The sequence below is a fragment of the Montipora capricornis genome, chromosome 14 (genome assembly GCF_036669925.1).
Source record: "Montipora capricornis isolate CH-2021 chromosome 14, ASM3666992v2, whole genome shotgun sequence".
NCBI classification, from domain to species: domain Eukaryota; kingdom Metazoa; phylum Cnidaria; class Anthozoa; order Scleractinia; family Acroporidae; genus Montipora; species Montipora capricornis.
In genome coordinates, this window is record NC_090896.1 from 3,298,049 (window position 1) to 3,320,205 (window position 22,157).

Consider the following 22,157-nt stretch of genomic DNA (forward strand, 5'->3'; position numbering starts at 1 on the left):
CAACATAAAAAACCCATAAATATGTGTTTAGCACATAAGTGGTTTACTGATTAATTTAAAAAATAGACTTCCTTTGGTATGCGTGTGTCTAGCGCAGGTTGCTAAATGTTCAGTTCGATGTACCGTTGATTCAACATTATTTTCTTTTGAAATTTGGGGTCTACGCGTGGAAGGTCAACTCTGTTCGTTATCTGATTTCCAAGCCACTCGAAACACTTTGGTGCAAATGCCGTCTCCTTGTTAAACACTGCAATGTCCTTGATTCCCGAGGGGCTTGACAGGTGAGATTAAACCACAAATCATTTAAACGCAAGCTTGATCTCAATCGGTATTTTCGCTTCATTAAGATTTTATGCGAGGATATAAAATTAGTTGAAATTAATAACTGAAGTGAACGATGAAATAGAAAATATTACGAGAAACGTGTTTCGTTGAAACACGTTTACTCTAAACACGTTTCCGTGCAGATGTGAGCACAGCATTAGTCTGCCAAAGTTTCAGTCTTGACGTTGTTACAACCAAGGTGTTCGTGGAAACTCACATTTGTAACCATAGTTGGGGCTGTTTACGTATTCCTTCATTAAATTCAGGGTCTTATTATCGCTGACCATGATAGCAATGTCCTTCCACGGTGTGGGGCCCCAGTAGGGATAGTAATCACGCTCCTCAGGGACTTCCAAGCCCCTTCTTGTTCCTGCAGCGTTTTGTCGCGTGTAAATTGCCTTATCCTTGTTCTTAAGGGATTGGTCAGCGGTAAACAAGCCTATGACATGAAAAAAAGCGTTGGTTTCGTTCTATTCAAATTTGAGTTTTATAAGCTGTCTGACTACAGTAACCTAGTACCCCCTGGTAGATTTTACTGCTTAAAATTTCTAGCACCTGCTTAAACGGCTAAGAACATGGAAATTCGACTTTGTCCGGCCATATAAATTCCTTGCTCACTAAACACCAGTCACTTGACGGGTAAGTATCATGGATATTTGGTGTCATTTTGTAAGCATAAAAATGTTTTTGTTTGAACAGAAACCGAAAAATAACGCTCTAGTGGTGTGATAAATTACCACAAAATGGACAAAACAATCTAGTCATAGACGAAGTGTGTCTAAATAAATTGCAACTTGGAAAAAAAAAAGGTCTCATTTTTTTTGAAGTTCCCACATTTTCGTCTTCAAAATGGGCTATAACAGACCATAATTTGTTCATCTTTCAAGAAATTATTTGGTTGATTTCACTCTTTTGGCCTTAAATAAGTAATGGTATTTCGTAGCATGGCTTTAACCAAGAAGGGTCAAAATTCATGTGTTACTATGAGGCGGTGTTACTAGGCAATGTTTTGTCAGTGCAACTTGTCCATAATTAATGTCTCACAATTTTGTTACCGTCATAACTTACGTTAGAAACGGCCTAGTACAACATACCCTGAAGCAAACATTTTTCACGATTGTTTTGTTGCCCTAATCGTTGTGTAAAAAAGAATTCGGACCTTGCACTTTTCGCAATGATTTTCACAACGCTGAAACGAATTTTCAAAGCGTTTCGCAGTGTGACATCCCCTTCTCACTCTCTGTATTCAGACTGACTTCAGTTATTTTCTGCCTCTTCAGCAATCACCCCAATTGAAAGCAGCTCTAGTATGTCTTAAATACTCTCACCTTTGTTTCGCTCCCTTACGTAATACGTGCGGTAATAATAGTATGGCTCATGAAGTCCATAGGTCTTTTTGACGTAGGTTGTTTCTGGGTATGAGTGATAAAAGCTGTGTTGAGTTTTTGTTTGACCGTTACGGATGGTATGAAGTTGGAAATCACTGCTGGCAGAGGTTATTTTGCCACCGGGAAACTTCTGTTCAGGAAAATCCTGGCACATGTACTGTAAGATGACTTGTGACTCTACCATGTCATCGGTCTTTAGTCCTGTCCCATGTTGATTTGTCCACATAATCTCCACCTCCGTTTTCTTAGCGTCCTTGCCACATTCACTCATATAAAATTGCTGTTATATCGCAAAAAATGGGGTTAAAAGAAGAAAGGACATATTAATTCCGATTGCATATATAATAGCAAAACTGTAGCCGAATAGATAGAATATTCAATCACATACATTGCATAAAGAAATCCGACTCGCGTTTTATCTGTAAGTTTTTGTTTTACATGCATCAGCATCGTCTGTAAATGTTTCCGTGCTTTAATGACAAATCGTTATGGAAAACAGAAAACAAAGCTACATTCCTCAAAATTTTCTATTTTTTACCATTGGCAGCTGTCTATTTTCTGGAATATTATTCACTGTTGCCCGGCTGTTCAGTGCGTCACCTACGTTGTATCCAGCTTTACCATTATTCTAGAAAGAAAGAAAGAAAGAAAGAAAGAAAGAAAGAAAGAAATTCATTAAAATATTTTTAAATATTTATATATATATATATATATATATATATATATATATATATATATATATATATATATACAGTACAGCCCAGAAATAATGCACGCGCAAGAAGTGGCGCAAGAACACGCAAGCCGCCGAAAGAAGTAAAAATAGGTCTGCAATGCGAACTTATGTGGGATTTCTGTCAAATAAAAGTTGATGCGCTATGGATAAATCAGAGAAATTGTAGCTTTACAGTGAATATTTATACATTTTGTCATGTTTTAGTGATGAATGTCGAGTAAAGATACGGTAGAGTCCTGGTTATAAGACCCCAAGCGGCAGCCAAAGAAACGGTTACAGGAGAAACATGTTTGGACTTAAGTTTCCAGGAAATTCGCTCTCTTAAGGTTCGGTTAAACGAAGCTCTTTTCACCGTGGTAAATAACCCTTTTACCACGAGAAACTGCATTTAGTAAGTATGGCCAACATTTCCGGAGATAAATTTTCCGCGGTTATTGGCTATGGATACATCAAAAGATCAAATGCAGCGCCCTTGACATTTAATATGGCAAGTTGCATTGGTGTTTTGATGTAAGGGACGGACCATTAGAGAGGTGATTGGGGGGGGGGGGGGATGAGGAAAAAGCCAAAAAAAAAATTCATGCAAGGGAAGGTGACTCAGACAAAAATCGTGCAAAGCAGAAGTGAAGAAAAAAAAGATTCCTGCACAGTGAATTGCACTGCCGGGGTTACAAACTGTACCCGTCTGAATGGCAACTTAGCAGCCACTTTAAACTGCATACTTTACACTTAGCAGCCACTTTATACTTGGCAACTTGCAACTCTATAAAATGGCTTGCAAGTTGGCAGCCACTGCGTAGAAACCCTCGCCGAAAATCCCTTATGGATAACCATGGCTTAAAGGTGATTAAAAAAAAAAACATATGCTATACACAGCCATTCTGCTTGATTCGTTTGCGTTTAAGCAAGCACATACCGTGTTTTGAAAGAAACACAGGAGTGATTTCACAAGTGCACGTTAAATGACAATTCTGGACGCAGATGTGCACACCCATGGCGAACTTTAACACTTCCCCTAAGATGGCCGCCAAGATCAATCTTGGAAAAACGTTGTAACCAAAGACAATCATGGAGGTATTTTAAGACAACTGGTGTGTTTAGTATGGGCTGTTTCAATCTCTTTTAAGTTTTTGGCAAATCATTCAAGTCCCGTGATTTTAAACATATCGGCTGAAAATCGTGGAAAACGCACCAAAACTGCTTCAATTTTGCAAAAACTATTTTGGGGAGAGGAGGAATAAGTTCTTCGCCCCCAAATTTAACTACTGAACAGTCACTCACAGAACCTTAGCCTAAACCTTGACTCACTGCATGCCAAGGATGAATTTTATTACAACGGTAGTGAATCAATAAAATTGATATTTCCCTAAACATCAAACCAAAAAAGCAAAGCAGCCCTATTTTAGGCAATATGATGTGTCTGATACTTGGTCATGTTATAAAAGCAAAATAGCCTGCGAACAGGCTCTCGGCAAGCACGGAAAAAAACATTCGGCGAGCGCGACACAAAAGAATTCGGAGAACGAAGCGATCAGGGCAGGGCGGGGCAGGGCGGGGCAGGGCGGGGCAGGGCGGGGCAGGGCGGGGCAGGGCGGGGCAGGGCGGGGCGGGACGGAAATCAGTTTGTGACGTCACATCAGGAATAGACCCACTCCCCTTCTGACTCGGTCGTGAACAGAAGATGTTTGGTTTTTCGCAAGTTTAAGCCTCTAAAAGGCAGGATTAGATAGACAAAAGGAAAAAAAGCCGCAAATGCATTTCGAGCAGGTGCAAAGATTCATTTTAGGGAAAAAAATATTTTGGGCTTAGGGGCACTTTAAGAAAAAAAAGTCAGCAGACATATTGCCTCAATAACTTGAGGGGGGGGGGGGGGGGTGATTGACAGATTAAAGAGCCATTGAAGTAAACACATTCTGCAGGTTAACCTTGTTTTTCGCAGCAGGGGCAAAGACAAATGATATCATCGCAAAGCACGTACACACTAGACGGTTTGGTTTTTAGATGTGATTCAGGACCGTGCAATCATCAATAACGTGGCCTGCTTCGTCGGGATGCGAGATGACGTGCTATTGCGTTTTGTTACATAACTGTGGGAACAGCTTTATTTCATTGGTTGTATTTTGACTACATTTGTCCCAGGATTCGTTGATACAAATAGTTCAGTCTGTATCCTGTCGAAATTGTTTGGAAAAGTACTCTAAAGCCATAACAGTAAGCCTGACCTAGGGAACGGCAACATAAAGGTTGTCTATACTTTTCTTCATCAGAGGTACTAAATTTATATCTGTATACGACTTTCCAGCTCCGTAGCGTCCTTCATTTGGAAACCAGCGCATTTTGAATTTATTTCGAAGTTATGGCGGTGCGTGACATAAAGCTAAGATCGCGTTTGTCGAAAGCAATGCACTTATCTCGTGATTTTTAGCCGTTTTAAGAGTTTAAGTATTAGGAAAAGTGCTTTTGTAAATAATTTTTGGTTCAGTTCAGATAAACAGCCGACTAGATAGCCAAAGTAAGTTCCAGATATTTACGCTATTTCCGGCAGCCAAGTTGGAGGACTAGGCTCTATAGTTTTTCGCGGAACATTTCGACGAATATCTCAACTTTGGGACGACGCACACACCTTGAACGTGGAAAACTGTCTTCTTTATTTATCGTCCACAATATCACGATTTCTTGACTTTATCAACTGCATGGTTTATTGCGTGACAATGAACTTGCGAGTGCCGTCACGCAACGTATAACAAAATCGTGGTTTACAGAGGGAACCTCAACTTGCGCAGCATAAATACACAGCAACAAATTACTGGAATTTGTCATTATGTTATATCTGTCCGTAAAAACTTCGGCTGTTGATATAAGAATGGTGATTTCAGGTCCGTAGGCAGGGTTTTTTTGCGGGAGGGTGCGATCCAAGGAGGAGACGGACAAACCGAGGGGCAGAGGCGCGAGCCTCTAGGGGGGTCCGGAGGCATGCTACCCCGGGAAATGTTGAAAATAGTTTTGTCAGAGACTACATTTCGTGCGTTTTGAAGGCAGTGTGATTCGAAAACAGGGAGTCAGATGCGAATTTAAAAGCGTGGATATTACTCAAACTTCTGAACTTCACAATGGATTTCTTTGACGCAGAGACTCTTTTACGTATGTCTTTTACAGTTTTAGAGAATAATGTCACTATTTAAAAAGAGCAAGAATAGAAATAAAGTGAATCAAAAAATAACTTTTTTCTATAAATTATATCTTTGCTATCAATTCACTTTCTTTTAATCGTTGGACAACAGAAAAGTGGACCTCCGCAGCCTGGGGGTGTGTGTGTGTGCGCACCCGTCGCACCCCCCTTCCCTAGCAATAAACGGGAGCTGAAAGTAATGAAATCATTCAAGTATAAATTTTTTCCGACAGTTGAAGACAGCGCGTCGCGACATTGTTTACTAGAATTTTATTTTCCGGAGAAATTGTCGGGATTTTCAGCTAATCGAAGAAATTTCAATGTGATATAATTTAAATATGTAATTGCTGATAGTTCTGTCCCAGAACTGAAACTTTGTATGATTGCTCCTTATTCATCCAAGAATTTCGTGCAAATACAAACAGAAAGCGAACACAGCAGCAAGTGCCACAAACCCTTAAGACCTAAGGCCTAAAAGACTCCATCCGAACCTCAAAAACAAGTCAAAATTCGCCAAAAAACAACAGCCGATAAGAGTAATTACACTAACGGCCGCCGCACAAAAACACTCACCTCTCGATCGTTCCCACGGCTGGTGGAAACCAGGCTACACGCCAAGTGGAAACCACGTGACAAACACTTTGCTCTCGTACACAAATAAATAAAGGAATAAATATCGCTGGCGCTGACAAAGTGTGGGAAATCCCACACAAAAATGTCGTGTTTCTGCGGTTTACCCTTAAGAACATTCGAAACGCAAGAAGTTGAAAGTCTAACCGCAAGAAGCCGCAAGAACTTATGAATCTCACTGCAAGCCGCAAGGTGGCGCAAGAAGTTGCTGGAGATCAAACTTCCTGTTCGTTTATAAGTGCCATGTTAGTGGTCGAAATGCTCAGCGCTTGCTCGCAATATTGTCCATAAGATAAGTCACAGCAGTGGGAAGAGATACATTTCGAACAGCTGAGACCAGGTCTGGATTTACATTTGCTTATAGTGTGAAAATACTATCGTACGCACTCGCTTTAATATTACGTACTCGCCTGTTCATAACTACGAGAAAAAAGCCTTTCGATCACGGAACAGTCTGTTAGCAGACAACGCGACGCAATAACAAAACATCTCCAACTAATGAAGGTCACGAAGAAACAGTCCCTGCAGAAAAATCGAACTACGGTGTAGTTATCGTGCGTTCCAACGATTTTTTGCTTCTGAATGCCAAATTGATTGTCATTCAGAAGTGTTGTCTTATTCTTCTTGCGTGATCTGTGAGCGAAGACAACGCTGCGTGTGTAAACAAATGAGAACTACGATGTTGAAAATTTCTTTAAGTAATTTTCTATCAGTTTAAAAGTGGAAGAAAAAGCAAAAAGACCCATTTTAGTGCAGCTGATGGCATGCGCACAACGTAGGTGTCCAATTAAAGTTATCCAATCACAAAAGTTGTAAATATAAGGTCGTGACCTCGAGCCAATATTACGTGAGAAATAGGCGCGCGGGATGAGCAATGACAATTGCGAATTTTGTTATTGCATCAATGAAATGATAACCTTACCTGCGAATCAAACAGTCTGTTGGCGTTTTGAACGTTGTCACCTTCACCATTTATTCGATTGTTTGATCCAGGTGGAACATGCATGTATATATCTGACATGCAAGGCACGAAAAGGGTAGCCAGCAGACAGCCCAAATGGAAAATAGTCTTCATGATCTGTTAAAAAGAATAAAAGGAAACAGCAGAGTTAAAAAACCTATTCGTTGGTTTTAACTAAGTGGTCACGAAAATGAAAATTTATCTTACGCCCCAGCTCAAATTCATGTCCGTAAGCACTGTGTAATGTTCTTCTTATTTTATTGGCGAAGGTATTTTCGATTCCGTAGTCTTTGTTTGGTATACATCAAAAGCACAACTTGTGGCACTATGAACGGATTATCTATGACGAAAACTTTGGAAGCGTTTGCCTTTGAAGTCGAGTTTTCTAGAGTACCTAGGAAAGCCTACTCATAGCCACATTGATTAAACTCGAAAGAGCAAAAAGTAAGGTTTTGATTACCGTGTGAGATTGAAAATTTGCTAGCTTTCAGCGAATTGTTAACTTTTGTTTTCAAGAGAATTTTCATAAGTAGGGACAAAATTAAACATTCACAGTCACGTGCACGCTTCAGTAGCGGATTGAGACTAAATCGAAAAGGGCGGGGGAGGGGGAGACAAGGGTAGAGCAGTCCCCCCCCCCCCCCCTGTACCCCTCCCCTAGATTCGCCACTTGCTTGTTTGTTTCGTGTCTAGACAAAAACTCGAATTATTTCTAATGGTTCAAAGGAAATTCATTTCGTTAAAATGATTTCAATTTTAGCCACCTTAACGTTTGAATCTAATTACTAGGTATTGCTACCAAATACATGCTACACAAGGAACGTCGCGTACACCACAAACATATCAATTTTTCAATTCTTCCGTGCTCCTCCACTTTGACCAATCCATTTACTACCAGGCGACATTACTGTATCCCTCAAAGGCGGTGGTACATTCTCACAACATTAATCAGGGGCTCCCAACGTCAATTTTCGGAAAATATCTGTTCGGAAGAGGATTTGAGATCTAGAATTTTCGGAACATTTTATGTAAAATTTCTTGCTTGCCGCCTGTCCTAGGATTTTAGAACGTCTAAAAAATTTTATAATTGCCCATTTTTAACGGATTTTTAACCTAAAAAGGTCACCTAGAATTTTCGGGACCCTTTTTTCTGGCTGAAATTTTCGAAAGGGTAAGTCTTGATCCAATAATTTTCGGATCACTAGACTTTCAGCTAGGAAATCCGAACAGATGAAAAATTTTAGGGGATAAAAATATGCCTATATCTGCCGTTTAAATACCAAAATATGTTTAACGATGCTGTGTTTAAGTGGTTTTGAACTATATTCTCGTTGGGTGCCCCTGATTAATCTACAAACTTCCAAGTTAATAAATAGCTCTGAATGTGTGGGCGATGACTTGTTATGCATTGATGGACATACTAAAAGAATGATAGAATCTAAAGAGATGTTATGCTTCATTGCAAAGTAAATTAAAAGTAAATTGACACGATTGCTAAAATTGCGTCCATAATTGCGAGGTTCATAGCTTTACTTGATTTCATATCCGCAGTTCAGTATATGATTCATTTCCATATCATTTCGTTCATAGGATTCATTCCTTACGAGAAAATTAGAACTCACGAATGACCAGCTCCCAACTTCAGTGGCTTCATAGCTCACAAAAATTTGGTTTTATCAACAGAGTTGATAATTGTAAATTGGCCACCGTACAGAGATTCTAAAAGCTGACGTTTCGAGCGTCAGCCTTTCGTCACAGCGAATTCAGAGCTCAGAGCTCAGTTGGTTAGAGCGTCGCACCGGTATCGCGAGGCCACGGGTTCAACATCCCATCACTTTATTTAATGTTCCCGCACTAGTCGGCGAAAACGTCTTCTAAAAACTATATTGGAGTGTTAAAAGACCTAAAAGGGGTTACTATGCTCCTCAAAAGAGTCTAGGAATATTTTTGAATATTAAATAGATGTTACGCTTCATTTGCAGAAGACAGCGGCTACATTCTTGCCATTACCAAATTACCATTGATGTGATTCATATTAAACAAGAGAGAGTCGAATTCTAAAAAACCGACATGGTTACTGAGCAAATCACCACATAAAGAGTGTGGGACTTTCTGGAGGACTCCTTGCGGTGGACCTTCCTACATATTATGTCAAAAGAGATGTTACGCTTCATTTGCAAAAGACAGCGCCTACATTCCTATGCTTTCATGCTTTCGAATTCATGCATTTACATTGATCGGCCAAAACGTCTTCTAAAAACTATATTACACTGTTAAGAGACCTAAAAGTGGTAAAAAAATGCTACTCCAAAAAAATATTAAAGACATGTTACGCTTCATTTGCAAAACACAGCGTGTTACCATTACCAAATTACTATTGACGTGATTCACATCAAACATGAAAGAGCCGAGTTTTATAGAACTATTTTTTGTTATTTCTCCAACTATTTCGGAAAGGGTCAGACACATTTAGGCGACAATATCAACCTTCTTTGGGAATAAAACTCTATTCTTATAAAAATGATTTTTGTTGTTTACTCAACCAACATGGCTGCCATGCAAATCACCACATAATAGAGTGTCGGAAATCCTGTGGGACTATTTGCGGTGGAAATTCCTGCACATCAAGATTATGGTTGAGACAACCAAATCAAGAAAGCAAAATTCTACAGAGTATTTCAGTTTTTTCCCTGTAATGCTTTCAACCATTTGCATTGGTCGGCGAAGACGTCTTCCAAAAAATGTATTAAAACGCCTTCCAAACTAAAATGTGGTGTTCCAATTTGGTAAATTCGGAGCGAATACTGATAATCACTTCAAAAATGGCTGCTTTTTTCGTGTAAAATAGAACCCTTTCTTAGAGAATAGTTATTTTTACGTTTCAGGCTTAGAACTTCCATTGGAAATGGGTGTAAAATTGGCTTAAAGTGAAAAGTAGAGCTAAGATGGAAATGTATGATTGCCACTAAATTCCGAAGACGACTTTTGCAATGTATCACGCAAACAACCTGAGAGAAGAAATTCTTTTCCTTTCTGGGCTCAAAGCGGTCACAAATCTGACGTTAAAGTCAATACAATACAATACAATACATACTTAATTGTCCACTCCCCATAGGGGCTTTTATGGCCAATGAAACACAACGAAACAACACAACAGAACATCAAGAACTGTTAAGAATCCCAACTGGCTGGAGGCAAACCAGTTGACTATTTACAAGTGCAGCTGGGATCAAATTCAACGAGTGGTCAGAGCGGATCTTGAACCCGGGATCTCCGGATCTCAAGGCGAGCGCTCTAACCACTGAGCCACACTGCCTTTTATAAAGGATTCTGGAGTAAAGCGAGCACTGATTGTTTCACCACATAATAAACTCTATTCAATCGCCAGTGTTACATCCAATGTAGCCACAATAGATCTTATCATTGAAGACAGGGTTTGAATCTTGCTACCTGCCTGAACAATGTCTAATCAGAATATCCTTTCTTGATAACAATAAGCCGTGTGTGAAATGCATTCTAAAATTTTCAACTTATTCGATAAGGTAATAAGGTACGATCTAATCACTCGGAGTATATTAAACTCGGATCAATTCACTTACTTACCCTTATTAACTTTGAACTGAAGAATGTATCCTCAGTTGTTTGCAGGACGAGGCGCAGAAACAATGTGAGTATTTACCTTCAGTCTTTTTCTTATTCATGGTACTTAACGCAAGTAGGATTTGCACTTGAATGGGAATTTGACCCTTTTTGTCTGCACGCCTCAACAAGTATAAGCCATCCATTCTTTAAATGCCAAATTCAGTAGCGATACTATGGACGTGATTCACATTAAGGACGGTTTCTACTATTGTTATTACACATATGTTCTGCTCATCTTGAGATACTCGGATTTCCTATAGGTGGTGATTATTAATACAGGGATATTTTTGCGCGGTTCAAAATAGCAGATCTTGTAAGTACTCTGGGTATCCAAGAGAAATTTAGGCCGGGTAACCATGCATTTTTGAGAGATAAGAGAGATAATTAAGAAACGGTCCAGATGAGAACGATAGCAACAACGCTAACGAACATGTTGGAATCCAATTGGAATGCAAAAAGGTGATAACTTTTCTATTGTCTGTACTTACTTCTGATTGGCTTAAACAGCAAAAGTTAACAAAACTTCATAAAGCAGTATTATATTTATCTTTACTTTCCAACCATCTTCCATATAACAAAATCTGGTCTCTGTTTGAATACCACAGAAATCGTATGTGGGGAACATGTAAAATTGTAAACGTTTCTTGGCTTTTTTTTTTCAACTCTTGTGATTGGCGAAAATCTCTTAACACAAAAAAACACCCTTTCAAAATGGGCTGTAAATGAATTTTATTGCGTTAACGGCCTTCCTGTAGGTTTATGCATTCTCTGTGTAAAAATGATAACATTCCCATGTGGGGAAAGCACTGTTGCCGCATAAGAAACTAAAGAAATTGCTATCCACATTACACGGATCGTTACCTAAACTTCAACTTGAGAAAGAACGCCATACATTGCTTTGTATTTTAAAGCTTTTTACTAATGTTATTTATCAATGCGTGGTTACCCCCAAATTGTTTTTTGGATTTCAATAACACTCGTGAAGATCTACATTTTCTGCATAATCATAAACCGGGCAAAAATGCCTTTGAATTATTAGGCACCGACAAGAGAAAGCTGAGTTCTAAAGAATTGTTTTTGGTTATGTGTACAGTTATTTTGGGAAGAGTATTTCACTTTTTACTGTTTAAGTCTGTTACAAGCATCCATACACTACTTGGCGACATTACTACACTTCAAAGGTGGTGATACATTATCACAACTGATTGGCCGTATTTATATTAGAGAACGTCTAAGACGTCTCACACGTCTAAGACGAGTCTGCTATGACTTGTTATGCATTGATAGAGATACCAAGTCCTACTCTAAAAGAATAATAGAATCTGAAAAGATGTTATGCTTCATTGCAAAGTAAATTAAAAGTATATTGATTTACGTCAGTACAAAAGACAGCCGGGCTACCTCGCTTTTTCTTTTATTTTTTTGAGATTTGATTTAAGGCGCCTCTCCCCGACACACACACTTTTGTTTCTGATGAAGACTTGATGACAAACATCCCATCACTTTATTTAATCTCTCAGAATTGGTCGGCGAAGACGTCTTCTAAAAACTATATTAGACTGTTAAGAGACCTAAAAGGGGTTAAAAATGCTACTCAAAGAGACTCTAGAAATATCATTTGAATATTAAAGAGATGTTACGCTTCATTTGCAGAAGACAGGGGCTACAACGTTACCATTACCAAATTATCATTGACGTGATTCACATTAAACAAGAGAAAGCCGAATTCTAAAGAACCGACATGGTTACCGAGCAAATCACCACATGAAAGAGTGTCGGACTTTCTGGAGGACTTCTTGCGGTGGACCTTCCTATATATCACGTTAAGAGACTCCAGAATATATTTGGATATTAAAGAGATGCTACGCTTCATTTGCAAAAGACAGCGGGTACACTTTACATTCTCATGCTTTCATGCATTTACATTGATGGGCGAAAACGTCTTCTAAAAACTATATTACACCGTTAAGAAACCTAAAAGGGGTTAGAACTTCCATTGAAAATGGGTGTAAAATTGGCCTAAAGTGAAAAGCAGAGCTTAGATGGAAAGCTATGATTGCCACTAAATTCCAAAGACGACTTTTGCAATGTATTCTGAATTTTAAACCTCTGTTAAAACCCACACGAAATGTTTCCCTATTTGCAAGGAAAATGTCCTATTCTTTATTGGACCTTCACTCTAATGTTTAAGCCACGCATAAGAAACCAAATGATTTTCGGAATTTCTTGTCTTGAGAGGTTCCCCCATAGAAAACGAGAGACGATTCAAAATTTCTGATCTCCCTAACTACCCAGGAGAGGATTCAGATTTTCTGATCCCCCAAGAACATAGTCCCCAGAGGAATCAGAATTTCTGAACACCCAAAGAACCTGAGAGAAGAAATTCTTTTCCTTTCTGGGCTCAAAGCGGTCACAAATCTGACGTTAAAGTCAATACATACTTAATTGACCGCTCCCCATAGGGGCTTTCAGGGCCAATGAGTAACAACGAAACGGCAGAACAGAACAACAACAACCGTTAAGAATCCCAACTGGCCGGAGGCAAACCAGTTGGCTATTTACAAGTGCAGCTGGGATCAAATTTAAGGAGTGGTCAGAGCGGGTCTTGAACCCGGGATCTCCGGATCTCAAGGCAAGCGCCCTAACCACTGAGCCACGCTGCCTCCTATATTAAAAGGTTTCTGGAGTAAAGCGAGCACTGATTGTTTCACCACATAATAAACTCTATTCAATCGCCAGTGTTACATCCAATGTAGCCACAATAGATCTTATCATTGAAGACAGGGTTTGAATCTTGCTACCTGCCTGAACAATGTCTAATCAGAATATCCTTTCTTGATAACAATAAGCCGTGTGTGAAATGCATTCTAAAATTTTCAACTTATTCGATAAGGTAATAAGGTACGATCTAATCACTCGGAGTATATTAAACTCGGATCAATTCACTTACTTACCCTTATTAACTTTGAACTGAAGAATGTATCCTCAGTTGTTTGCAGGACGAGGCGCAGAAACAATGTGAGTATTTACCTTCAGTCTTTTTCTTATTGATGGTACTTAACGCAAGTAGGATTTGCACTTGAATGGGAATTTTACTCCTTTTGTCTGCACGCCTCAACAAGAATAAGCCATGCATTCTTTAATTGTCAAATTCAGTAGCCATATTATGGACGTGATTCACATTAAACAAGAGAAAGCCGAGTTCTAAAGAATATTTTTTGGGTATGTGTACAGTTATTTTGGGAAGAGTATTTCACTTTTTACTGTTTAAGTCTGTTACAAGCATCCATACACTACTTGGCGACATTACTACACTTCAAAGGTGGTGATACATTATCACAACTGATTGGCCGTATTTATATTAGAGAACGTCTAAGACGTCTCACACGTCCGCTAAAACTTGCCGGCGATGACTTGTTATGCATTGATAGAGATACCAAGTACAATACAATACAATACAATACATACTGAATTGACCGCTCCCCATAGGGGCTTTTCAGGGCCAATGAATACACGAAACAACAGAACACAACAACTACAACTGTTAAGAACCCCAACTGGCCGGAGGCAAACCAATTGGCTATTTACAAGTGCAGCTGGGAAGTTGAACCCGGGACAACCAGGATCAAATTCAACGAGTAGTCAGAGCGGGTCTTGAACTCCCGGGGGAGGGGGACTCCCACATGGAACAGACGGGGATGCTCGTCGGGAATTTTGAATTTAACCCCTAAAGGAGACCATCTGGGCGCGGCTCAAGCTTTTTGTGACCCCTAAGAACAATCTTGGAGTGGCTTAAGCAAATTTTGACCCCTAAAAACAAGTTAAAAAGAAAATTTGACTTCTGTTTCTTCGTAATTCTGTGTTTCTTCGCGGAACACTAAACGAGACCTTGGCGGCTTAAAACATTGGCGCTTTGCCCGGAACACCCTAAGCGAGACCAAAATCCAAAATTTACACCCCTAAGCGAGACGAGGAGCATCCCAGTCAGTTTCATATGGGAGTCTTCCCCCCGGGTCTGGAACCCGGGATCTCAAGGCAAGCGCGGATCTCAAAATATCCTTTCTTGATAACAATAAGCCGTGTGTGAAATGCATTCTAAAATTTTCAACTTATTCGATAAGGTAATAAGGTACGATCTAATCACTCGGAGTATATTAAACTCGGATCAATTCACTTACTTACCCTTATTAACTTTGAACTGAAGAATGTATCCTCAGTTGTTTGCGGGATGAGGCGCTGAAACAATGTCAGTCTTTACCTTCAGTCTTTTTTCATGGTACTTAACGCAAGTAGGATTTGCATTTGAATGGAAATTTTACTCCTTTTGTCCGCACGCCTCAACAACTAACAATAAGGCATGCATTCTTTAAATGTCAAATTCAGTAGCCATACTATGGACGTGATTCACATTAAACAAGAGAAAGCCGTGATCTAAAGAACATTGTTTCGGTTATGTGTACGGCTATTTTGGGAAGAGTATTTCAGTTTTTTACCGTTAAAGTCTGTTACAAGGATCCATACACTACTAGGCGACATTACTACACCTCAAAGGTGGTGATACATTATCACAACTGATTGGCCGTATTTATACTAGAGCACGTGTAAGACGTCTCACACGTCTAAGACGAGTCTGCGATGACTTGTTATACATTGATAGAGATACCAAGTCCTACTCTAAAAGAATAATAAAATCTGAAAAGATGTTATGCTTCATTGCAAAGTAAATTAAAAGTACATTGATTTACGTCAGTACAAAAGACAGCCGGGCTACCTTGTTATTAAATTTATTTTTTTGAGATTTGATTTAAGGCGCCTCTCCCCGACAAACACACTTTTGTTTCTGATGAAGACTTGATGACAAACATCCCATCATTTTATTTAATGTTTCAGCATTGGTCGGCGAAGACGTCTTCTAAAAAACTATCATTAAGTTAGACTGTTAAGAGATCTAAAAGGGGTTAAAAATGCTACTCAAAAAGACTCTAGAAATATCATTTGAATATTAAAGAGATGTTAAGCTTCATTTGCAGAAGACAGCGGCTACAATGTTACCATTACCAAATTATCATTGACGTGATTCACATTAAACAAGAGAAAGCCGAATTCTAAAGAACCGACATGGTTACCGAGCAAATCACCACATAAAAGAGTGTCGGACTTTCTGGAGGACTTCTTGCGGTGGACCTTCCTAGATATCACGTTAAAAGACTCCAGAATATATTTGGATATTAAAGAGATGCTACGCTTCATTTGCAAAAGACAGCGGCTACATTCTCATGCTTTCATGCATTTACATTGATCGGCGAAAACGTCTTCTAAAAACTATACACTATTCATAATACTCCTAATCATATGCAACTTTGAAACATGCTTCAACAATGCAGCCAGTTAGGCCAAATGAGAATATTTCGCGATGATTACGTAAGAGCAGTGTTATAAATAGCGAGCGGACTGAATATTAAAGTGAGACATTCAAGTGAGACTTCAAGCTATTTATTTGTAAGAATTATCAATGTAAAGTGAAGTAAAGCCAATTTATTTAATTAACGTCGGTAGTTCCTTCAGTTACGAATCTGGTATCAATGGAAGCCAACGGTGCGCCTTTTGCCCCCCTCCTTTTGACCCATCTGTCGGATATTTAAAGCTATAGCTACACGGATAAGAGGAAAGGGGAAACTGACGTTGAGGTCACCGAGGATCGAACTGGGGACCCCTTGGTCCGAAAGCCGCTCACTAGCCAACTGAGCTACGTCTGCAAATGTTGGTTTTTGAGGAGAGGGGAAAACCAGAGTACCCGGGGAATTAAACCTCTCGGAGCAGAGTAGAGAGCCAATAAACTCAACCCACATATGTAATGGCGTAGAATCCGAGAATCGGATGGATCGGATGAATCGGTGGTGGAAGGCGAGTGCTCTCACCACTGAGCCAGCCCTGCTCTAAACGCAGTTGTTTATTGTTTCCTACGAAATTCATGTTTGTTGAAGTGGAATCGCTCTACTTTTTAGTCTTTTATCCTATTTCATCTCTTCCAGTTTTCGAATCTCTAATTATCTCAGTCGTTCGTTAGTTAGAATAAATGGATGTCATGTTACTGAGGAGGTCTTGCCCAAGTTCGCTCAGACGGATAATGCGTCTCTAGTATAAAAACGGACAATGATTCGGATGTTTTTCCTGATTTTCAATCCTCTTTGACCAGTTACACAAATTCAGATTGTTACACATTCTTGGCATGACACGCTTTGACATCATTTTTGGCAGATGGGAAGATACGTCAACCCAAAATGAACGGTATTCGTTTTTCAATTTCTCGGAATAACTGCTTTCGTTTTCGATTTTATACAACACTTAATTGAAATTCGTGTCATGCATGATCACTGTGAAACTTGGAAAACCGGGGAGTCCAAAAATAACAATATTTCTGGAATGTTAATTGTATGTATAGTGATTAATCAAAGTAAAACCAACAATAAAATAATCATAATGCCAGTGTTCACGGATCTCCGAGTTTCACAGTGAGAGTTTGACAGACTGTATTTTCTTTCTGTCTTTGCCCTCTTTGTTGCTGGAGTTCTTTTAAGGAAGCTATACCACTTTTTCGTGATCTGTCAAAGTGCAGAAATGTTTCACCGTTAATTCAATTAATTCAATGGGTGTCAGTAAAGAGGTGATTCGGTTGTGTCAACGATATCGACTTCCGATGTAAAAAGAGTGGAAGAAAGGAAAAAAAATCCTGTTTCTTTTTTGCAGCAATTGACAAACGGTCATTGACAGTTTTGCTCTACAAAGACTTGCCTGCGAGCAGGCTCCCAGTGGTTCGAGGTACATGAAGAGCATGCTCGAACATTCATAAAAGCTAACATTTGGCCTAAAAACCTTTGTTTACGCCTAATTAGGCCTACGGTTAGCTTTTAAGAATGTTTAGGATACTTTCTGTATTGGTGAAACAATGACCTGCAACCTGCAACCCGCGACCTGTGACCTGCGACCTACAAATTAGACCCGCCGTGCATTTGGTCATTGTTATTCACCTGACGGGAAGTCCACATTGGGAACAAATATTGCACCTAAGGTCTTAAGGAACTGGCCTAGGACCATATTCAAGACAAATGCACAGTTCTTTTTCCAGTGGGGATTACCGCTGGTGAATATTTCTTTTTGCGCGTTTTGTTCGATCTCTCTTTAAAGTGAACAAAAATCAATACAAAAGAGTGAGGCTTTTTGCTCAAGTCAAACACCAATTATAAAGTGACACATTTCGAAGAACTTAAAATGCGTAAATATATAAACAGAAATGCGAAGAAGGGATTGTCAGGCACACGGCTATTCATCACGTATCGATTCTGCCCGGCTTCGCGGGCAAGATAGAAACATTCAAGACGATGCACCCGTTCAAGGAAGCAATCAAATGGCACCATTTTCGTAATTTTAGGTCGCTCAGCTTCTCGCCGACCGACTTTGTCCTTGCCCAGTAGCTCCCTAAGGAGACAGCCAATTGAATTTTTAATGCCAGGAGTGGGGGAGATCTTCTGAATATGACTTTTTGATGGTGTTGAAATTCGCAAGGATTTTTTTCTTATTACAACCACAGGGTTTTTGTATTTCACAAATCCCAAGAGCAAATGTAACAGCTGCTTGCTTTAATTAATTTCGCTTTTCGCTTTTCTTTTCTGAGCATGATTTTTCCTTCATTTGACTTGTGCAGGAATTTTCTTTTGTAATTGACCAAATCCCTTTCCCGTCAATTGTTAAATTGAATGCTCTCCGTACTGTTTTCCTTTCGCAGGATGATCCTTTGCAATGTCATATGGTTCTTTGATGTTATTGCGTACCACTTGCAAGAGTTGCTGTTACCTGGTAGCACTGTGCCAGTTAAGGTCGTGTTGAGAAAACTGTCAGTTTGAAAGATGTGAAACGATAGAATTTCTTCTCATCTTAGGTGATCAGCAAGTATCTAGTATGTTCACAGTACATTGCACAGCACCTCTCAAGAAATAAACATTTACGAGATTTTATAAGTTTTTCCATCGATCTCCATTTGTACCCAACTGACTTTTCTACGGCTTAAACTCAAGTAAAGCGGTTTGAAAATGCTACAAAAATAAAATAAGGAGGTTTAATGGAAAGAAAACAAATACCTTTCCAAACGAGACTGGTTTTCGTAGATTCTCAATTATCCTTGGCATATCAAAGAACGTAGGGATTTTTTCAGTCAGAAATGGTTAAAAAAAAGACTCGCTAATCGGGGCAACTAAACATGATCATGGTTCTTTTTCCCCCGACAAATCGATCCAAACTTTTTTCAAGTATGGCAACCTCTCGCAGAAAATCCATTCTGCATTATGCCTGCCCTAGTCAAAAAAGCAGGGAGAGATAGAGAGACTACAGCATGCCATTTGCGTTTATGTAAGCGTGATTCCGTGATATGATTCATTTCATATATCATTTCATTCGTTCAACGTTTACTTTGGAGCGAAGTTTCTTGTTCAAAGGACCAGGTTTCGAACCACACATAAGAGCTTGCCATTACAACTGTAGCACAGTTTCTAATATAGAACAATTAATATTTTATATTTGAAGGAAAATAAAGTAGGTTTTGGAATTCCGGACTACAACAAATTGCGATAAAACATTTCTTAAAATCAGTTAAGATTAAAAAATTGCTTAAAAAGCGACGACATTTCGACGTTAGCTAAACGTCAATATCAAGTCAAAATATGTTAGTGAGTTTCGGTCTATAAACACTAGAAAAACAATAGCTGATTAAAAGCTGTAAATAATAATTTAAAAAATAATGAAAAGAAAAAAGTAAATAATAATTAAAAATATTAAACAAAACGTTTCGCAGGTATGGCGTGCGTCTGGGTATTTAAATTGGGCTTAAGATTCTTGATGAACATTTCAAATACTAGACAATCAAATTTTCCCTGGCACTTTCTTAATTTCTTTCAAAAGGAAACTCACTAACATATTTTGACTTGATAACGACGTTTAGCTAACGTCGTCGCTTTTTTAGCAATTTTTTTATCATAAAGTAATTTTAAGAAATGTTTTATCGCAATTTTTTATAGCTAAATGCTTCTCAAAATCGCTTCTTGTTCGTAATTCTAAATGAGCCTTAACTATGCGGGGTTTTTTCTTCTGCCACGGTCCAACTTAAGAAACATCCTGGCGAACTGAAACGATGAAAATTAAAACTCTCTGCCCTTTGTCCAGAAGAAATCAGAACCAAATTTAAGTAATGTGTTATGGAAGGATTTGTCAAAGGCGTTTTGAGTCAAGGTTGCCGTTCTTCTGTTAGCATGGAATTTTATTGAAGAAGTCCAAATGGCGTATCCGTGGTGACATCCAAGGTGAAATATTCAACATGCGTTACGATGAAGGAATCACTGAAGGTATTTGAACAACAAGTAATACTATTTTTCCCAACTTTTATATCGACTCTCTCGAATTAGTTTCAAGCTCTTAGCTTTGAGTAAAACAATACTAGAAGAGGACAACATCAAGGTGTCCAGCTTGTATACTAAGAATAGCTAGCTAATAGTTTGCGAAGTGAAGAGTGCCACAAGCTGGAAACTTCGATACTCAACCGCTTTCTTTGAATGGTCTTGTTAAGTATTTAACCGGTGATTTCAAAGGATACGACAGAATCGCTCAGATTTTATCCGAGAAGTTAGTCCAATGATCGAAGATTGATTTCTATTCTTCATTGTAATGAATTAACATACGAGCGTATTGTGCAACTGAATTAACTATTATTTTAATGACAAGTATTTTTAAGAATTAAATCTTGAATTATCTTTGAAACGTGGGCTTACTGAAGAACTTAAATTTTACATCAACTGAGTAGAAATTATAGTAAACTTTTAAAAGGAAAGAGATTCATTAAGTTGGTGGTTTCGCGATCAGATGAGGGGGGTAGGGCGACCTCGGAACTCAAAACTCATCTTTTAGATCGGTCATTTATAACTGAACAATGGCCATGCAAAGACAATTGGAGAGACGGGCTCTTTGGGCACTGAGTAACCGGCCCTATAAAACCCACTCAGTTACCACTTACATAGCGCTGCTTCACCAGTCTGGAAATGCGATCTTCCTTTTATGAGCCGAGTTCCTCAAAATGAATGGTCGATGAAAAACATTTATCTTATGGTAAAGTTAGGAAGAGAGAATCTAAAATCCCACGGGTCGATTGATTTTCTGCTTCCATGCTTTTGGCGAGAAGTCCTACATTTATGGCAGAAATGCTGTCTCTTTTCGCGAAAAATCGTAAGCTCTTTTCGTTTTTAACCTACATCATGTCTGGAAGCCGATTAAAAGTTATACAATTAGCGCTATATAAAATTTTTGTCCCTTTTCGCTTAGTTTTTGCAACCCTCGGTCAGTAAGCTTTGGTTATCAACGTGCGATAAATTGAGAGCAAAGATCATTTTCTTTTCGTATTTGCCATCTTTTACAATGTTTAAGTCCTTTTAACCAGCTTTAACCATAACCTAAGCTCAAGTATAGATGAGAAAAAAGAAAATTTCTAAGGCTCTTACCTTCCACAAAAGTGAACGATCGACTTAAATCTGAACACGGGCCTGACTTGGCTATTCTGGAAGCGCTTCACTCCTGAAACTGAATTTATTTCAGTACCATCAATGAGAGGGGTTTCAATTAAGGGCACTTCGTAGCATGTTTTTTCAACCCCCGTTTGTCTAAATAAAAAATTAAATTAAATTAAAATTTAAATTACTACTAATATTTACTTAGTCTGTAGAAGGTCCTCACAATTTTTTCACAAAAACTCCTTTTCTCTAATGCAGACATACTGTCACCAAAGTAAAAAGTGGATTGGGGCATGAGGATGAAGGTGAAAAACTCTCTCTTTCGGTAACTTTGACGGGCTTATGAAAGTATCGCGAATCCATTCCTTTCTAGAAATGTGTGAGTTTTTATGTGTCCTAAACTCTCATTTATCAATAAATTAATTCACTTTTTTGTTTTCGTTGGCATGGTTTTAACTTTTTCTTAAAAGGAATTTTGTCGCGCGATCATTACTTTTATCTATCGTTTCGTTTCTATCTTGACAACGTTCTTCACGTGAGGAATTCTCATTTTGTGACATTACCTTTTAGTAGTAATTCAAAAATGTGTTATTTCAATTTAATCAATTCTTTAGTTATTTAACATTTTATTAAACTGGATCTCTCTTTGTATTTATATGCGATATATGTTTACAGTTTCAGAGCTTGCTCATAAAAAAATCTCTTGTATTCAAATTATTATTTCAATTATGCTCGACTATTTTTCTAGGACTTACAGGAC

General features: G+C 38.7%; 1 protein-coding gene across 3 annotated transcripts in view; it reads right to left on the reverse strand.

Annotated features, from left to right (window-relative positions):
• LOC138032340 (protein DD3-3-like) overlaps positions 1-21,522 on the reverse strand; it is a 27,242-nt gene extending 5,720 nt beyond the window's left edge. The window contains exons 1-5 of one of the 3 annotated variants that reach the window (XM_068879999.1): positions 21,389-21,522; positions 7,170-7,325; positions 2,251-2,340; positions 1,653-1,992; positions 542-763 (exon numbers count right to left, since the gene is read on the reverse strand). In XM_068879999.1, coding sequence (XP_068736100.1) covers positions 542-763; positions 1,653-1,992; positions 2,251-2,340; positions 7,170-7,322 — 805 coding nt within the window. In that variant the 5' untranslated portion in view covers positions 7,323-7,325; positions 21,389-21,522. Of the gene's footprint in view, positions 1-541; positions 764-1,652; positions 1,993-2,250; positions 2,341-7,169; positions 7,326-10,811; positions 10,946-15,032; positions 15,099-21,388 lie in introns of those variants that run through there. The other 2 variants (XM_068880000.1, XM_068879998.1) reach the window with 2 other exon arrangements.
• Between the last annotated feature and the right edge of the window lie 635 nt (positions 21,523-22,157).